Source organism: Ursus maritimus, unplaced genomic scaffold, assembly GCF_017311325.1.
Source record: "Ursus maritimus isolate PB19 unplaced genomic scaffold, ASM1731132v1 scaffold_22, whole genome shotgun sequence".
NCBI lineage: Eukaryota > Metazoa > Chordata > Mammalia > Carnivora > Ursidae > Ursus > Ursus maritimus.
In genome coordinates, this window is record NW_024424675.1 from 17,452,895 (window position 1) to 17,471,072 (window position 18,178).

Genomic DNA, 18,178 nt, shown 5'->3' on the forward strand with positions numbered 1-18,178 from the left:
TAGTGGCTGCATTTGTTTTAACTCCTATCAAAACTGAAGTCATTCCTCTTAGATTATTTACAACCATGGTGTTGATAGATTGGGATCTTTTCTGAAGGCCTTTGGAGTATCTGATAAATCTAATCTGCTTGCTCACAATGATTTATTATTTTGGGATTGTTTTCATATTTAGAAAAGAAAAAAAGTTAATTCTTTTCCTCCTATTTTAAAGATGCTTATTTCCTGGAAGGATTCTTTTCCTTCAGATTTTTGTCTTTGAGCACACTTAGGCTGCATGTGAGCAGGGGTTTAGGCAGGAGTCTAGGAAGCAAAACATGGATTAAACCTTTTTCAAATTTTTATTTCCCTTTGGGATCATTGAATACTTGTTACATGTGAAAAATGCAAGCAGCCACTGTTACCTCATTCGCTTAGCCACCATTATAGAGAAGAAAAAACTGACAAAGCCACTTCAGCTGTCTTTTGCACTTATTACGTTTCTTATTCCAAGAATATATTGTAAATACGCAGTAATTAAAATTACATTATGGTTGATCGTTGTGTTGGCTTATCTTGACAATAGTCTCATTTTAATGACTTAAGATCATTTATTTGGCATAAGGGTTATGCATTGTGGCAAAGTTTTTCAGTTTAAGTTGAACAGTTATGCAGTGATAAGTAGGTCATAGCACTCATGACATCGACAGTTTATTTGAGGGTCCTGGTATGTGAAATTTGTAATGTGTGAAATCAACTAAATTTTATTTAAAGGGGCATTTGGACAAGAAAAATCATGATGAGTCCTTTGGGCATAGTTTTCTAAAGTAAGACTATTGTCAACATAGATCAAATCAAGCCAACCTACAGTATTTTCCCCTCTTCATTGAAAATGTAACCAAAAGCAGCAAATCAGTCCAAACTGCCTTTCTGAAAAAATTGGCAAGAAGTCTGCTTACAGTAAAAAACAAGTTTTTCCCCTTGTAATACTTGCAAAAGTTTACAGTATGTGTTGGTGAGTGTGTTTCTTTAAGTAGGTGCTCTGTATCGTGTACACATGTACCGTGTGATGCAGGGGCTGCCATGGTAAGTATGTTTTTCATGGACTAGAGTAAATAGCTACATAAAATCCCATGCATAGAGCTAGAGGGTTTTTTCCACATGCCAGCTTAAAGTGACATTTCTTTTCTTTTAAAAGTTGGTGGCGCTCTTTAAATGAAACATAATTTTAAATAGAAATAATTATGAAACTTTGTCTCAGTTGTGCATTGTCAGATGATAAAACTAATGTGCAAAGAATCTTAAAGTATAAAATGTAAATTATTGGAATATATATTTTATGAATATAAAGAATGATAGAAAAGCAAAGTAATTATGAAACATTGAAAAGCTGAAATGAGTAATAAGATTAGTTTTGCTGAGGTACTCTACCCAAGCATACGGGGAGCCTAAGCTAAAAGTCTTGTGGTCTTGTCACTTGACCTTCATATTTCAGTTTTTCTTGTCTGTAAAATGAAGGGCTCCGACCATAGATTTTTTAGGTCCCTTCCATGGCTAAAATTTTATTGCAAATAAATAAAATTTTATCATTCATATTTTCTCCATTTTTGCTCTTCCTGGCACATTCTTTTTAGTTTAGAAGAGTCTTAAAGTCCCTTTTCTCTCAACTTTTCATAGCTACCTATTGTCTTCTACTTTGTAGAATTAGAATAAGGTATTAATATGTTGAATTTTAAAATAATTTTACAGGTGACAAATCAAAATACTATCTTGAACATAGCAAACAAAGGTTGTAGATATTCTTAGAATGAAAACACAGGTGCGAGTCTTCAGATGGTCCATTAATTTCACATCTTCACCAGAGATAATTTTTCAGTGAACATTAATTAAAACATTCTTTTAAATCCATGTCCATCCTTCTATACTTGTGGCTAGAATTAGAGATGTAACTTGATACTGAAATGTTAGCCAATTTTGTAATAATGTTTGTGATTTTTCCTTTCATTTCAATGGAAATAGCTATTTTTCGGTAACTTCTGTGTTTCTAATTTTTATAGGTGTTCACATTCACTTATAATTAGATTCATTATAAACCCTTTCTTCTTAATCTCCCTTGATTTTTGTTTAAATCCTTTACCAAAAGAGTCAATCATCTGTGATAGTCACATCATTGTTTATTTTCAGAATAGCCCAGGTATCTTATTTTGTATAGTGGTTTTCTTAATAAAATTCTTCTGGATGCTAAATACCTCAGTTGTTAACCTCAAACTTGAACCATCTCACAGATGTCTGTCTGCCTAGCTTTCTTCACCTCACACTTTACTTATCCATAAGTGACCATTTTTCTTATTAGTCTTATTAAAAATCGTGATTTTTAAACGACTGTTGGTCTGGCCTTGCCATCATAGATAAAAATTCCTTAGGGCCCGTTTTACATGTACTTTTTTTTCCCCCCCAAAATGTGAAAGACAACAGTAAAATTTCAGAAGTTACATTTTTCATGATTTTTGAAAGTAGTGATACTACATGACTAGTTCATAATTTTGCTACATGGTTTGTTCAAAACAAAACAGACCAAAACCTCAGTCTACATGTTCGTCTGTCTCAGTGCTTGATGTAGCTGAGTGATGTTGGTCCCTGTTTAATAAGAAAGCAGTCATTACGCTCTTCTTTATTTGCAGAAATAGATTATTTTGTATTTTTATTAATATGCTTGTTTGGAAACATTTCAGCAATCATCTGATTTAATATATGTTAAATTGTGAAACAACTCTATCAATACTATTAATGGAATAATATCTTGGATTGATGATGTTATTTTTTGCTTCAAAGATCTACCTTGCACTTGACTCCAAAGTGCTTAAAATTATGGCAGCCTTTTACAGAATGGAACTGTTCTTTTTTCTAAGATCTTGAAGAATGAGTTTATTACATTTAGCATATTAAAAAGGGTTGCATGTTTTGGAGTCATTACCGAGATTTTTAATTTCCCACTGCTCAGGGCTTAAATATTTTTTAAGAAGCTCAGTAAGCTAAAATTTAAGATTACCTTCTGAAGTTTAATAAAGTATTCATGACAATTTTGAAAGTTCACTGTATTTTAAAACTTGGTAAATTTTTTTTCTATATTATAACACTTTGTTGTACCGACAAGCATGGATTTGCAGTATGAACGCTTGTATACCCAATTAGAAGTCATCTGTTGAATCACCTCTTTGGATAGCTCCTCAAATGCTCCATTCTATTCAAGCCTAGGTTGTTTTATGCAGTGAGTAGTGGGTTTGCTGCTAAAGCAGATGAGGGTGGAGTTACTAAAATATTATTAAAATATATTCTCTACCAAATATTTTATCCACAGGGCTATTCTGATATGATTAGATGTTGATATTGTAGTCAACACTGTGTAAAGTTTCCCTGGCACTGAATTGATAGAAAAACAAACTCTCCTCTCTTCTATCCACTTCTAATCCCTGCTGATATTTAATAGTATGTTCCTGGCACCCTTTGAAGTCACCTTTGGTTGGTAACTTCTATAAGAATGTAGATCTATACCATCTTTGTAGCAAAGATGATATTTTTTGGGGAAGGGGGTCGTGCAGGGGACATGAGAGGAAGGGGGGAAGGGTATAGGTTAGATCTTTCTCGCTACTGTCTATTGCTAAGAAACATTGTTCCTTTTTTAATGTATATATTTGCATCTTTTGAGGATCAGAAAGTTTGATGTTTAAGAAATAAATTCAAAAAAATGTGACAGGAAGGTTGTAGTAAAAAACATCTAGCAGTTGTAGGATTAAATGTATCTCCGTTTTTTTAGTGTAAAGGAAATGAAATTCACTATATTTAAGACGAGCAGTTTCACATTAAAAAAAAATTTAAAAACATCTGACAAGTCTACCAACTCATAAGTTGAACCCTTAAAACAAGGGGGTATTCAGCTAGAGAAAATGAGGATTTGCTATATTATCCCATTTGCTATATAATTTGAATGAATATCTAATGCTATTTTAGTTTTCAGAGTTTAGAAGTTTGCAAGTTTTAAAAAAGATTTCAGCCTCTGGTTATTTTTAAGTAGCAGAATATCTCTTGCATTTGATTACTTAATGTGCCTAATTTGTCTCATACTCGTTTATTATCATTTGGCACTTTTATTATTAATCAATATTGAAACCTGTAAAATGATACAGAAGAGTATTTAATGCCATCTAAAGGTGTACACAATAGAGAGAGAGAAGCTTATATGTTCTGTGCTTTTTAAGAGTATGTAATATATGCCTAGAAAAGGGCTTGAAGATTATGTATGAAAATATCAATAGTGATTATCCTTAAGCGGTGTGATAATGATTTTTGTGTTTTCTTTTTGCTTCTTTGTATTTTACTAAATGTCTTCTGAAGATGTGAAGAGAAATGTAAAATAACTTTGTAAGGTTATAGTTTGAAATTTTGCTTCTAAAATGTGTATTTAATGGTTTTATTTTGGCACATAAGTTTTGTCGATTTTTTTTTAATAATTAAAATTAGGAAGCATTTAGTTAGTACTTCAGTCCTTTAGGTGTATGTGGGGAATCTTAGTTGATTATTTTTGTTTTTAAATTGCTGTAGGTACTAGCACATAAAGCTTTATTTTCCCTTTTAGTAAGAGAGCTTGATAACAGAAGACAATATTAGAAGTTTTCACACTGTATGAATTTATGAACTGGAAGGCATAAAGAGAAAAACTGGGTGGTAGTTCCCTTTTTGTCAGACTTATTCTTCAAATTTACTCACGTACATGTCCTTTCTTTTAGGGTTGTCCTGTGCTTTTTAGACGCACTGGTTACTGTGATACAAGCAATCTGATGTTCTTCCTGTTACTTATTATAGTAAAGAACTTTGTTATGCCCTCTAGTTCCTTGAGTAACTTGTGCTCATTGATCTTGAAGTACTCGTACCTGCTATTCCTGCAATCATAGAGTGTAGGCTTTTCCCAAACACTTGGAGAGTTACTTGAGAGAACTTTATTCAGTAATACCTCATTGACTGCTGACAACCAAGCATAAAGTATATTTGGTGTTATCTTTAACTTAGGGGACAGAACATCAACTAAGGATGAAAATTTCTTTAAAACAATTTGGAGTATTGTAGGCAGATATAAGAATGGATTAAAGATGGTTTTATGTGCCAGTTTCATCTCCTTTTTCTCTGTTTACTGCCTCACTGTCCTTTTCTTCCAGCACTCATAACGGTTTATGACCTGGTACATTCCTGAGTTTTGGCATATAATATTGATAAATAACAAGATGAATCTTTTGGTTTCATATTTAGTATAAGACTAAGGCCACAAACATCTAATGGAGTCATGGGTAGAAAATAAGATATAAGAAATTATTGCAGACGTTTAACTTTTAAATTGCAGACTATCGGTGGTCCATGCCAAGTCATAGTTCACAAGTGGGAGACTCATCTACAACCACGATCAATAACCCCTTTAGGTATGGGCATTAACTGCATCTGTTTGAGGCATATGCATAAAGTTACTAATATGCTGCACAATGGCTTAGTGGGATTTAATAAATTTTTATTCTGAAGTTTAAGCATTGTCAGTACTGCAAATTTCACTTAGCATATCATGGATCTTTTAAAACTAAACAGTTCTTAATTGCCTTTCTTTATTAACTTTGTTAGAAATGCTTGCCAAGTTATTTTTATTTGGGGGGATTCGTTTAATTTTATTGTGGAATATTTATTTTCATTTGGAGTAGTTCACAAAGTTTGTAAAATGGCATTCTTCCTGATTGAGCGTTCACGGCTTTATTTGATTACTTGCTCAGAGAGTTTAGAGAACATCTGAGGAAAGAATTAATCCAAAACAAAGATTCTTAAATTTTTAACTTTGAATAGTAAGAGCAATAGAATAAGTTATCCTATTTATTCTTTGTTGGTTTTTTTTTTCCAACTAGTAAATACTTCAGTAAACTTGTATGAATGCATTCAAATTTCTTGGTTGTAGCAGACATATTTTCTTCTGATTTACTTAAATACCTGCTGGCTATGTTAAAATTGATACTCAGATGGTTGGTTTTGTTTTGTTCTTGTTTTTGTTTTTTTTCCCTAAAACATCATTCAGTTTTCTTGTGCCAAAAAATGGCATTTCTCTTCATACAAGTATTTTTGAATTTCCTTTTCCATACTGAGATTAAAATTTGAAGTTCATTTCATATGCATAAATTACCCACTTGGATTCATCTGTAAATTGACTCGTGCTGAGAACTGTATCTTTTAGTTTCTAGAGGAAATTAGAATTTAAAGATAATAAAAGGCTTGCTAGTAGCTATCTTAGATTAGAAAGTAGTGAGAGATCCTGCTTTACCCTGTGGCAAGGACACGTCTTGTTTAAACAGATATTTCATTCCATCCTCTTTATTGGATTTTCTTTTTCTGTTTTAATACATTTTTGATAATATATTTAGAATTTTCATGAATAGTGTACTTTAGAATTACAATAGTCCCATACTGAGGTTGGAAATTATTAGGTATTGAACATTTAAAAAATAACTTATGTTTTGAAGCATCTTACAGTTAAATATATTTTCTTATTGTGAGAAGTGGGATGTTTGTTTCTGGTCTTTTAAAAATTAATTTTATACCTTTGGAAAACATAACCTCTAAACGTAAGAGCTGCGTGAAATCTACCAAGAATCTTTATTGGGAACTATCACACTTATTTTGACAAATATTTCAGACTTAAGTTTAAAGTGAGACTGGGAAAGGAGGTAGCAGGGAAGATTATTAGTGTTTTACTCAAGAGGGTGGGACTTACCAGCTCTTCTTACTTAGCTGAAACTGCTGTTAGAAGGGAATGTGCTAGCACTTATTCTTTTGGTAGTTCCTCACAGCTCTGTATACGCAGGTAAGTTTGTGCTGTTTGTAAAGCTTGTAGCTGGCTATAGAGAATAGTTGGGATTCGAGGAGAATTATGTTTTAGATAAGTTCAGAATATGCACTACATAAGAATAAGCATTTTAATTGTGCCAAGACCTTTGGTTTAAAAAATCAACCAGATGATAATGTCCAGCAGCCTGTCTCATAAATTGGTGGGTGGAGAGGTTTGTTCCCAAGCCTCTAGAGCTCCTCTCTTAGGAGTTTTCTTTCCCTTCCTCATGACACCACGAGTCATCACCAAGTTCGTTAAGAACCTTTACTGTGTGATAATCTCCTTAAAAGGGAATTCTTTATTCAGGGCTACAATAAATATGCTTATTCACTTTGGGCTGCTTTTAAATTTTAGATTTCATATTTTAAAATCCTTAAGGTGGGTAATTTCTCAATTGTTCATTCTGTATACCTCATGAATTTTAACTAGGTTTTTTTATTTTCCTTCAATTCTAGAAAGTGAAATTATTATTGACGATGGACAATTTGGAATCCACAGTAAGTGAGACCGAGTTTTGACAATCTTTACTGATAAAATTGAGATGTTACCTTACATTTCATTAGGAACCGCCCAGGGAGATACGACAGTATGATACTGAAAATAGAGACTAGATCCAAGAAACAAGTACATTCTGTTAAATAATAGTTTCCAATAGAATTCTTAAGCTTTAAAATTTTATCCGCTTGGTTTTTATTTGACTGGTGACTTCAAGTGTATGAATTAGTATGCTTAATTTAAGAGTATTATACTTAACTGTTCATATAGCATCACTTTTTAACCCTTATGTTTAGTATTAATGTTTCTAAACAGTCTAAACTCTTAAGCTAGGTTTGTGCATTTTGTGTGTATGTGCATTTACAGTGAAACCCAGATTAAACAAAATGTTCCAATAATTCTCCTGAGACTTGAACAATTAATTTACAGTAGACAATCCTTTTACTTCTGAATATGTTGAAAATGTCATGCATTCATATATTTTTCTGCTTCACTAAATACTTTATCCTGAGGATTTAAGTTGTCTTTGGTGACTGGAATTCTCACGGTAGAACAGCGTTATCATGCTAAACTGCATTTTTTATTTTAGGCATAAAGATACAAAGGGGGTGAGCAGAATGTGTGCTTGCACTGACTGTGAACCAGAGATTTATCTCTGCTGATACTAGGTGCCTGTGTTTGTGCACTTGAGAGATGTACATGCTTTGGCAGTATTTGGATAGGAATTTAGCTTCTTTTCCTTAATTTTATTTGGGATTATTTATATTATATTATAAGGTAGTCTAAAATACTTGCATAGCTTTAGCTTTAGTGTTTTAGAGTCTTGTTCTCTTTATTTACAGAAGATAATATTTATGCTATATGTTTTACAGAGGTTGCTGGATGGAGAAGTAGCTTTCTCATGTCCTTAACTGTAAGGCATGACATGTCTCTCTATTGTATGTTAACATCTATGCATAGTTATAAGCACAGGCATTTCTTTCCTCTTTTGTAGTTCTCTTAAACTCAGCTTTAGTTAGCTGTCAGGAAGGAAAGCCGTCTCTCCAACTTTGTTCATTTCTGAGAACATTTTAAAGTTAAGAGAGGATGGTGGTTTCTCTTTATTTTTAAAATTTGATAATTATTGAAACTTTTAAAGTTATACCTAAAGAGAAAAACTTCTTCTGTTTTTGAAGTCCTTTTGATTAAAAAAAAAAAATTAGGTCCAAACAGTTGACAGCTCTGTAGTATTTATGAAAATTTTATGACATATGTTGGCAGGAAACTTCAAATTAAATAACGCTAACATAACACACTGTTATCACAATCCTGCCATTTATTTATGTCAGAATTTATAAATGCAAGAATACAAAATTGACTCACACTTGTGTTCTTAACCTTCTCACGTCTCAAACTCCACCTCTGGTGGTAGAACTAGTTTCAGCTGAACAGCTCCTGTGACGCTTTGGAAGTGTGATTGTGGTCCTCAGTGAGACAACTGCTAGGTTAGAGCCACTGAGGAATGTGGTATTCTTTTAGAAATAGATGCTATTACCTGGATAGTGTATTCAATAAGAACGTTTTAATTTACTTAAGTTGTTAAATACGTAATTGTTAACATTTAACTCCCCCCCCCCCACTTCATATAAAAATTTTGGAGTGATAAATTTAAGACTACCTTTGTGTTTGCTTTGGAGAGAAGTTCCAGTGGTATATAAACTGAATCTATCAAAATGTGAACATGAACTAGAATTGTCAAAGGTGTGTTGTACTTATCAGATTGTTTCACATAAGTATAATAATTACTGTTCTTCATATTTACTCTGCCAGATGGTGTTGAAACTCTGGATTCTGGATGGCTGACATGTCAGACTGAAATAAGATTACGTTTGCATTATTCTGAAAAACCTCCTGTCTCAATAACAAAGAAAAAATTAAAAAAATCTAGATTTAGGTATGAGCATGTGTATTTGTCACTTAGGCTGTTTATTTTTATTCATGCTGTAGATTTTTGACCCAATTGTTTTTAGCCTTTAAGGGTATAAACTAAGAACATAACACACTTACAGATAATGTTACATTTTCTTATTGAAGGGTCTTGTGAGAGTGAACTGCTTCCCTGACTCACATTATTCCAGTTAAACATATTTCTCTTAGTATTAATTGCTAAATTTGAAACCAGAAAATTTTCTTTCTATATAATTAAGTGATTTCCAAATGTATGTATCTTTGTAGATTCTATTCAAAATTGGTAAGACAGAAATGAATTTGTGCTAAATGAGGGGATAATGGCATAAACAGAAAAATGATTTTTGGAAATATCCTTCAGTATTCTAAACTTTCCTGTGGCTTGAAAATGAAAACTTTTTCATGAAGAAAGGTTAGCAGTGATCATGGCAGTTCCAGATTAATTTCTTCTTAACTCCTATATTAAAAATAGATTTCAAGCTTTGTGTAAATAGCTACATAGTGAGTAACTTTATTTTTCTGTAACGTCATCATATATACCTTTAAGTGAGCTGGCTTCTCAGTGACCCAGGTGGCCCTATCATTTGAGCTTTTGTAACTTATAGACTGAGAGTTTTAAGTCTTGGTTGTAATGCATCCCTTTCTGACAAAATGTCAGGGCTGGGTTGAAAAGACCATTTTCAGCAACTGAAGTAATTAATAATACAATACTTACTGTCTTTGGAATAAAACTTATAAGATCCTGCAGTTAATGCCCCCCTTAAATGTTTTGTAATAACTGTTTAAATACTGTAGTACTTATCCCAGTCATAAATTAAAAAGGGAAAGGGTAGGTAGCACTTCACAGTCCTTTGCTTTTGCTGTTCTGAGAGGACGTGAAAGGTTTGGGGTGTATCTTACCTTTGTACATAGCGTTTCTAGGCCTTTTTCATACATAATTGAATCCTTTTTTCTTCTGGGGGGAGAGGCGTAGACTGGGTGGCTTAGTTAAGCCTCTTGCGTTTGGCTCAAGTATTGATCTCAGGGTGGTGAGATCTGACTCTGCGCTTGGGGTGGAGTGTGTTTAACATAATTGAATCTTTTATTTACATGTGAAAAGAAACAAATTGTGTTAACAACTATAAAGTGTCCTCTTAGAATAAGACCTTGAAATAAGGATAGCTGTAGAAGATAAACCAGATGGTTGGTTGGGCTTATGAGGATTTGTTTCTTTCCTTGACTTTAGTTAAGAAATTAATAGATAATTAATGGTTGGGGTTCTGCTTGTGAATTTCTGATTGCAAATGCATCCTGAGTCCTTATACCATTCTTGTTTATACAGAAGTTATTTTGAGTGTTAGTATATATTATTGTGTCAGTGAGGCTTAAATTTGAATATTTTGGTATAACCAAACTTTGGTGGGTGGTGGGCTCCACAAATTAAGTAACTGATTGCTGTTGAAATAAATTGTGTATGGGGTACCTGGCTGGCTCAGTCTGAGGAGTGTGTGACTCTTGATGTCAGGGTTGTGAGTTTGAGCCCCATGTTGGGTGTAAAAAAAAAAAAGTAATAAGCTTTATTAAAAAATTGTGTATACCTAGAAATTTGTGTTCTGATCACCTTTTCCTCCAAATTCGTATTTAATGATAAACTAAACCTTCATGGGGTAGGAAATAAATTTATCTGCAAGAATATCAGGACTTTAAAAACTTAGCAACAGCTTATGCATTTTATTTTTATTTTTTAAAGATTTTATTTATTCATTTGACAGAGAGACAGCCAGCGAGAGAGGGAACACAAGCAGGGGGAGTGGGAGAAGAAGAAGCAGGCTCCCGGCGGAGCAGGAAAGCCTGATGAGGGGGCTTGATCCCAGGACTTTGGGAACACGCCCTGAGCCGAAGGCAGACGCTTAACAACTGCGCCACCCAGGCGCCCCAGCTTATGCATTTTAAATAAAATACTAGGCATGCTGTTCTTTCTCATTAACCAGCAAGTTTTATTTTTTATCTTTTTTCATTACCACCAGGTTTTAAACAAGTTTCTCTTGTAAGTGGAAAGATAGTTTATAACCGTTATAGAGCTATTTGAAGAAAACCTTTAACATAAATGACTAAAATTTTTTCATGAATCCCTTTAACTTGATTTTTTTTTTCTTTTGGTAAATGCACGTTGCTGTTAGCAGAATAGTTATTTTTATCTTTGTGCCTTTCTTGCTTATTTATTACTGTCCAAATGTGGTCTCTCTTCATATATCCTGATAGAGAATGTTCCTTCAGGTTCACTTAATAGAATCAGTTATCCAGAACTATTCTTTTTTTAAAATTTTTTTTAAGATTTTATTTATTTATTTGAGAGAGAGCAAGAGAGAGACAGAGCACAAGCAGGGTGGATGGGCAGGGAGCCCTATGCAGGGCTTGGTGCCAGGACCCTGAGATCACGACCTGAACTGAAGGCAGACACTTAACCGACTAAGCCACCCAGGCGCCCTGTTTATTTGTTTCATTTAAAAAGTACTTACATGTAAATACATACACACATGTAAAAAGTGTGCATGCATACCAATAAACATTTAATGCAATATATTTCTTTAAATAATGTACTTTTCACAAAATACCTGGACTCAACTGTGGTACGGTAGAAGAAAGGGGAAAATTTAAGCCTCCAACTCTCGTCTTTTAATGTACACTAACAGAATATGGTTCAGGTTTGTGCTTGTTTTATACATATATTCTTTTGTGAGACTTTTCAAAAGAATCTGAGATAGCCAGTTATAAATGAGATAACAGTAAATGCCTCTATAGAAAAAGAATTACTGAAAACAACCTTAGGCATAATGAGCATTTATCTTGTTTTAATTCTTTGCAGAAATATATGTAGATAAAAACATCAGTATCTTATAAAACATAACTAATGCCTAAACTAGTAGTATGTGTAGTCTTGTATAATACTGTATTTTGTTACTTGCAGGATTAGCATATTCAGGGAGCACTTTTAAAGTTAGTGTTTAGGTAACATTTGTATGAGTTTTCCTTTTCCATTTTTTTGCATTTCATTATTTTTTCCATTTGTGTAGGGTAAAGCTGACGCTAGAGGGCTTGGAAGAAGATGATGATGATAGGGTGTCTCCCACTGTTCTTCACAAAATGTCCAACAGCCTAGAGATATCCTTAATAAGCGACAATGAGTTCAAGTGCAGGCATTCACAGCCAGAGTGTGGGTATGGCTTACAGCCCGATCGTTGGACAGAGTACAGCATACAGACAATGGAGCCAGATAACCTGGAACTAATATTTGATTTTTTTGAGGTGAGTAATTATTTCACGGAAGGAGTTGAGAAAGAATGCAGGCATGGGCTTATTTTTATTTTTATTTATTTAGTTTTTTTAAGACTTTATTTATTTGACAGAGAGACAGCCAGCGAGAGAGGGAACACAAGCAGGGGGAGTGGGAGAGGAGGAAGCAGGCTCCCAGCAGGGATCCCGATGCCGGGCTCGATCCCAGGAAACCGGGATCACGCCCTGAACTAAAGGCAGATGCTTAACGACTGAGCCACCCAAGCGCCCCTTATTTTTATGTTTTGATTTTTATTTTAGTCTGAGTGTAAACCCATGATTCATACATCTTTTTAGATGTTTATTTTTCTATGCATTTTAGCAGGCTTAAGAAACTTGGAATTGATAAACTCAAGTACTATAAAAAAAATTTCAGCTGAATTGATGTTTTACATCAAGACCAGATGTCTTAATGTCTGTGCCTGGTTTTTTTTTTTTAAGATTTTTTTAATTTTTAAAACGAGCATGGGGCTTGAACTCACAACCCTGAGATCAAGAGTTGCCTGCTCTGCTGACTGAGCCAACCAGCGCCCCCTGTGCCTGTTCTAAATATAAAAGAATAATATCCAAAGGAGCCTCCAAGGATAGAGGGACGATAGACTGTATAACTCCTGATGGGCAACCCAGTGTAACTAACATGATTGAGTCTTCCTCATGACTGAAATCTGTGGTTTATTGAGGCATTTTATTATGAGAATTCGTAACACTGGACTCATTTTTACAACTTGATATTATAAATATGTAGTGAAAAAGAAATTACTATGAACATTATGCCAGGTTGTTCAGAATCTGCTGCCAGCTTTCCAGAGCTACTCGTGACTCTTAACACCAGAGCCTTCTGGCTTGTTGGCTGTTCAGGTGCTCTCGTCTTCCCGAGTCATGCAGGGTCCTTGGCTAAGGTCCTTGCTTTATTGTGCCCAGCTCGTGGTTATGTGTACTGCTTTCCTGAGGCTCTTGCTCTTTGGCACTTCCACTCCCATTTCCATTAGATGAGAGCACCTAGCCACAGTTTTGTGAAAACAGAATACAAAATGGATTTAAACTTAACCACAAGTAACATTTGCTACACTTGTTAATTAAAATCATTATAGTGATTTTTTAATTTGATGATGCCTTTATGCATTGCCTTTGCAACTGGCTTTTTGGCTACTTTGTATTGTACAAAATGAAAACTCTTTCCTTTCAAAAACCTATAATAAGGAATTTTATTTTAAAAAAAACCTGTACTTCGATCTTACCTAAGTAGTAAGATCTGTGGGACTTTAGGTTTTAGTTGAATGTTTCCTTATTTCTTAAGGACCTATCTTTTAATACTCTCTTAAACATCCTAACTTCCTTTTTGTTTGTTTAGTAGTTTTAGAAAAACTATTTTATTCGTAGACCAGGCTGATAAAATATCCAATGTAATCTCCAAATGAGAATTAAGTTTCCTAGAGAGTTAAGTATCCCTTTATGTCCTCTGTGTGGATGCATTTTTAGAGAATATAATACACATTAACAGCTCGCTATAGGAGTTTGTTAGTCTTGGAAAAAAATACTTAGAAACTTGTCAGTGTTTTAAATTCATCTGATACATGTTAGAGGATCAGAAGTGCCAATCAACAGAGTTATGACTAATAAAGTACCATATAAAATCTTAAAATTTTATATACTAAAAGAAAATGTATCATTTTACAAAGAATCTATCTAAATTACCTGAATATAAATTTGATTCCTGTTTGTTATTGATCTTCCTCAATAGATTCTGAATTAATTTTAAGGGAGTTTTTTGATTCTTAAATGGGAAATACTGAAGTATAAGAATTTGGCTTATTTTAAACCTCATTTTTTATTTCAGGAGGATCTCAGTGAACATGTAGTTCAGGGTGATGCCCTTCCTGGACATGTAGGGACAGCATGCCTCTTATCATCCACCATTGCCGAGAGTGGGAAGAGTGCTGGAATTCTCACTCTTCCCATCATGAGCAGAAATTCCAGAAAAACAATAGGCAAAGTGAGAGGTAAGCTGGGAGAAGCAGAGTGGCTCTTTACAAATGAACAAAGGTTTAGGTTCAAATTTTAGTTAGCTTCAAATTGAGCTTTTGAGAATGGTGTTAAATTAATAATTTGTTTTTAGAATATTAACAACAACAGCAATAAGGGGCATCTGTGAAATTTTCTGGAAGCTTTACTTTGAATCAGTTTTGACTTGTTACTTATTTTCTATTTGATAGAGATTGATAAGGTTTGTTCCAGTGGTATTTAAATGTAAATACTTTAAATGCTCATTGTGGCCTTTTTAATCAGCTTTATCTTTGTTTCTCCCCCTTTTTTTTTATGGAAGTTGACTATATAATTATTAAGCCATTACCAGGATACAGTTGTGACATGAAATCTTCATTTTCTAAGTATTGGAAGCCGAGAACACCATTGGATGTGGGACATCGAGGTGCAGGGAATTCTACAACAACTGCTCAGTAGGTTGAGTATTTGCGTGGTGTTAGCGTTTGGGAGCTTATGCATGATAAGGTTCCATCGGTCTGGCCCATTAAAGGTCAAAGGATCCTTTTATTATTACGTGGAATTTAATGTAATTCAGTGATTTAGGGTTCCCAGTTCCAATTAAAGAGAGACTAACTCGTAAGACTCTGGTCAGTCTCTCTAATATCTACTGAACTGATGCCAAGAGGGACATTAAAAAGAGAAAGCCAGGAACGGAAGCTTGAAGCAGGAAGGCAGCCTGAAACTCTGTGTTGTGGTCCCAGCTTTTGGCATGCTCCCCTCTCTGGGTCTCGGTTTCCTCACCCGTTCTTGGTATCATTTCCATACTGCTGTCCTGGGTGTCCGCCTTTTCCTTTTCCCCTGGTCTGCCAGGGTTAAGTCCTTTGAGGCATCATTGCAAGGAGCAAGTCTCTGTGTCTCTTCTACTTTATGCCACTGCAAGGGATTGTTTTCTTTGACTGGTTACCTCACTTGGGGAGGTATGTGTGGGTGTGGGATATGTTTATATTTGGCTTATAAATACCTGTAATCATTAGAGCTTGTGTTTTTGGAATAAATGCATACACCACCAAGTGGTGGTCATAGTCTTAATTTGGGGATGGCAGAAGTAGCTTCAGAAGAGAGAATATTGAACTGTTTCCATTGTTAAAGATAGAGTTGGCTTTTTTTTTTTTTTAAGATTTAATTTGTTTATTTGAGAGAGAGCATGAGCAGGGGGAGGGACAGAGGGAAAGGGACAAACAGACTCCCCACCAAGCACAGAGCCTGAGGTCAGCAGGGCTCCATCCCAGGACCCTGAGGTCCTGACCTGAACTTAAGTCAGGCACTTAACGACTGAGCCACCCAGGCGCCCCGGTTACATTTGTTTTCTTTATCTTTCCTATAGTGGATGATAACTACATATCTGTATATTTCTTCTCTTTCAGGCTTGCTAAAGTTCAAGAAAATACTATCGCTTCTTTAAGAAATGCTGCTAGTCATGTAAGTGACCCTGTCTTTTCTTTAACAACTTGGAACTGTTTGTCCAAAGGTGGCAAAGTAGAGAAATGTGGGCCTGGGGAGTCTCTTCCATTAAGAGCTTAAAAAGGCTAAGTAGGTTAAAAATGCATGCTTCTTCTGAATACCATTCTAAGTGAAGATAAAGTGTCTTTGAGTATTTTTTTAAAGATTCTTGGTGAAGATTGTGATGAAAACTATGGAATCATTAGCATCTTTGTTTGAGATCAAAGTTTTTTTTGTTGTTTGTTTTAAAAGATTTTATTTATTTGAGAGAGAGAGAGAGTGCACAGGTGGGGATAGGGGCAGAGGGAGAGGGAGAAGCAGGCTCCCCACTCAGCAGGGAGCCCAACGTGGGGCTCAGTCCCAGGACCCTTGGATCATGACCCCAGGCGAAGGCAGGTGTTCAGCTGCCACCCAGGAGCCCCTGAGATTACAAGTTGTGAGTGATTGGGACAAGAAAAACATTCCCCATTAAGCATTGATTTTCATTAACTGAATATTGTGCTCCTTCAGATACTTTGGAAATAATGCTTCCGGAAGGATTTGATGGTGGTTTTATGTAACACTTAAGTCTGTCAGTTTATGTCCTGTATACCAACTTGATTGTGTTAAATTTCTTAATTCCTTTTATCCATTTATAAAAGGTTAGAGTCCATATTTTAGCTTTTAGCGTTTTCAGCAACTAAAACGTGACATTTTTCATGAAGAACCTTAGAGTCCCGTCTCCCCCTGCTGCCTTGTACCTGACTGAAAAACCTCATGCTCTAAAGTTAAACTGGGGGGAAATGAGGAACAGCTCATTCTTTTATTTTCATTTTTTTCCCCGCAGTGTTCTCCACATGCCTTAAACTTTGCCATTTTAAAAACTTGTTGTGCAAGTAAACTTGATTAGTGTGATGTTTAATTTTATCACTTATATGAGTAAACCTCTATTCTAAGACATACTTTTTTTCCTATTTGAGCATCTCTACGATTGGTGAAGGGTTTTACAACTTTCTTAGCTTTGCATTCTGGTGTCATGGGCAGTATTTTTTCCCCATTCATTGGTATATGAAGCATTTTATAATTCATATCAATTTACTAATTATTTTAGTGTTTAAAAATATTAATAGTGGATTCCTTTGTCTTTGGATGATATTAAATCTAGGAGTGTTAGGCTCTAGTTCATGATTTGGAACCAGTTTTAGTTCATTGTAGCTAACTATTCTAAACATTGGTTTATTCTGTAAGCACATGAGATCCTGTTAAGGAACTTTCAGTGTCCCCATGCCTTTTTTTTTTTAAGAGAGGGAGGTGGGGAGAGGGAGAAGGAGGAGAGAATCTTAAGCAGGCTTCACACCTAGCACAGAGTCCGACACAGAGCTCGATTTCACAGCCCTGAAATCATGACCTGAGCCAAAATCAAGAGTCAGTTACTTGACTGATTGAGCCACCCAGGCATCCCCTCCATGCTTTTTGAGAGAAAATTTCATTAAGCTTTTTTTCTTCCATGTTCTGTTGAGATCCTTTGTAAGAATTACATTTTAGAATGCCATATGCTAGTTGTTAATGGCTTGTTTATTTTAATGTTAAAAACATATCCTTGAAGGGGTACTCGTATGTTATCGGCTTATTTCTTAAAGCTCACACATGGATTTTGGGATCAGGTTTTATCTCTTGGTAAAATTATCCTGTAAAGTTGAACATTTAAACTACAGAGCTATAATTTGTTTAATTACTGTAACGATTTAAGGATGCTAGGAGTTCTCTTTGGTAGAAACGCTTTGAGTTATTGTCTTGGTTATAGCACTAGAAGGAGCTAAACTTATTTCCTGCTTCGGAAGTCATCCAGGAAGTAGGCTCCTTCGATTCTAGTCTGTGATCCACGTGTGCTCCCAAGGTGGGCCCCCCTCCCCCTCCGTGACCTAAAGCTCAGGGAAGGGTGGAAGTGTGTCCTCCGTCCTTACACAAGCACTTCCGTGGGCTGCAGTCACACACGGAGCGCTCAGACCTAGTTGCCTTTGGTCCCAGCCAGCTTCCTTTCAGTGAGTGCACACCTTTGTGGGTCAGCTTCTGTTC

At 35.0% G+C, this 18,178-nt stretch overlaps 1 protein-coding gene across 1 annotated transcript in view; it reads left to right on the forward strand.

Moving 5' to 3' along the window:
* GPCPD1 (glycerophosphocholine phosphodiesterase 1) overlaps positions 1-18,178 on the forward strand; it is a 51,537-nt gene that overhangs the window by 13,035 nt on the left and 20,324 nt on the right. Inside the window, exons 5-11 of the mRNA XM_040637995.1 lie at positions 5,369-5,444; positions 7,342-7,383; positions 9,191-9,314; positions 12,382-12,613; positions 14,478-14,640; positions 14,964-15,096; positions 16,048-16,102. Coding sequence (XP_040493929.1) covers positions 5,369-5,444; positions 7,342-7,383; positions 9,191-9,314; positions 12,382-12,613; positions 14,478-14,640; positions 14,964-15,096; positions 16,048-16,102 — 825 coding nt within the window. The remainder of the gene's footprint in view (positions 1-5,368; positions 5,445-7,341; positions 7,384-9,190; positions 9,315-12,381; positions 12,614-14,477; positions 14,641-14,963; positions 15,097-16,047; positions 16,103-18,178) is intronic.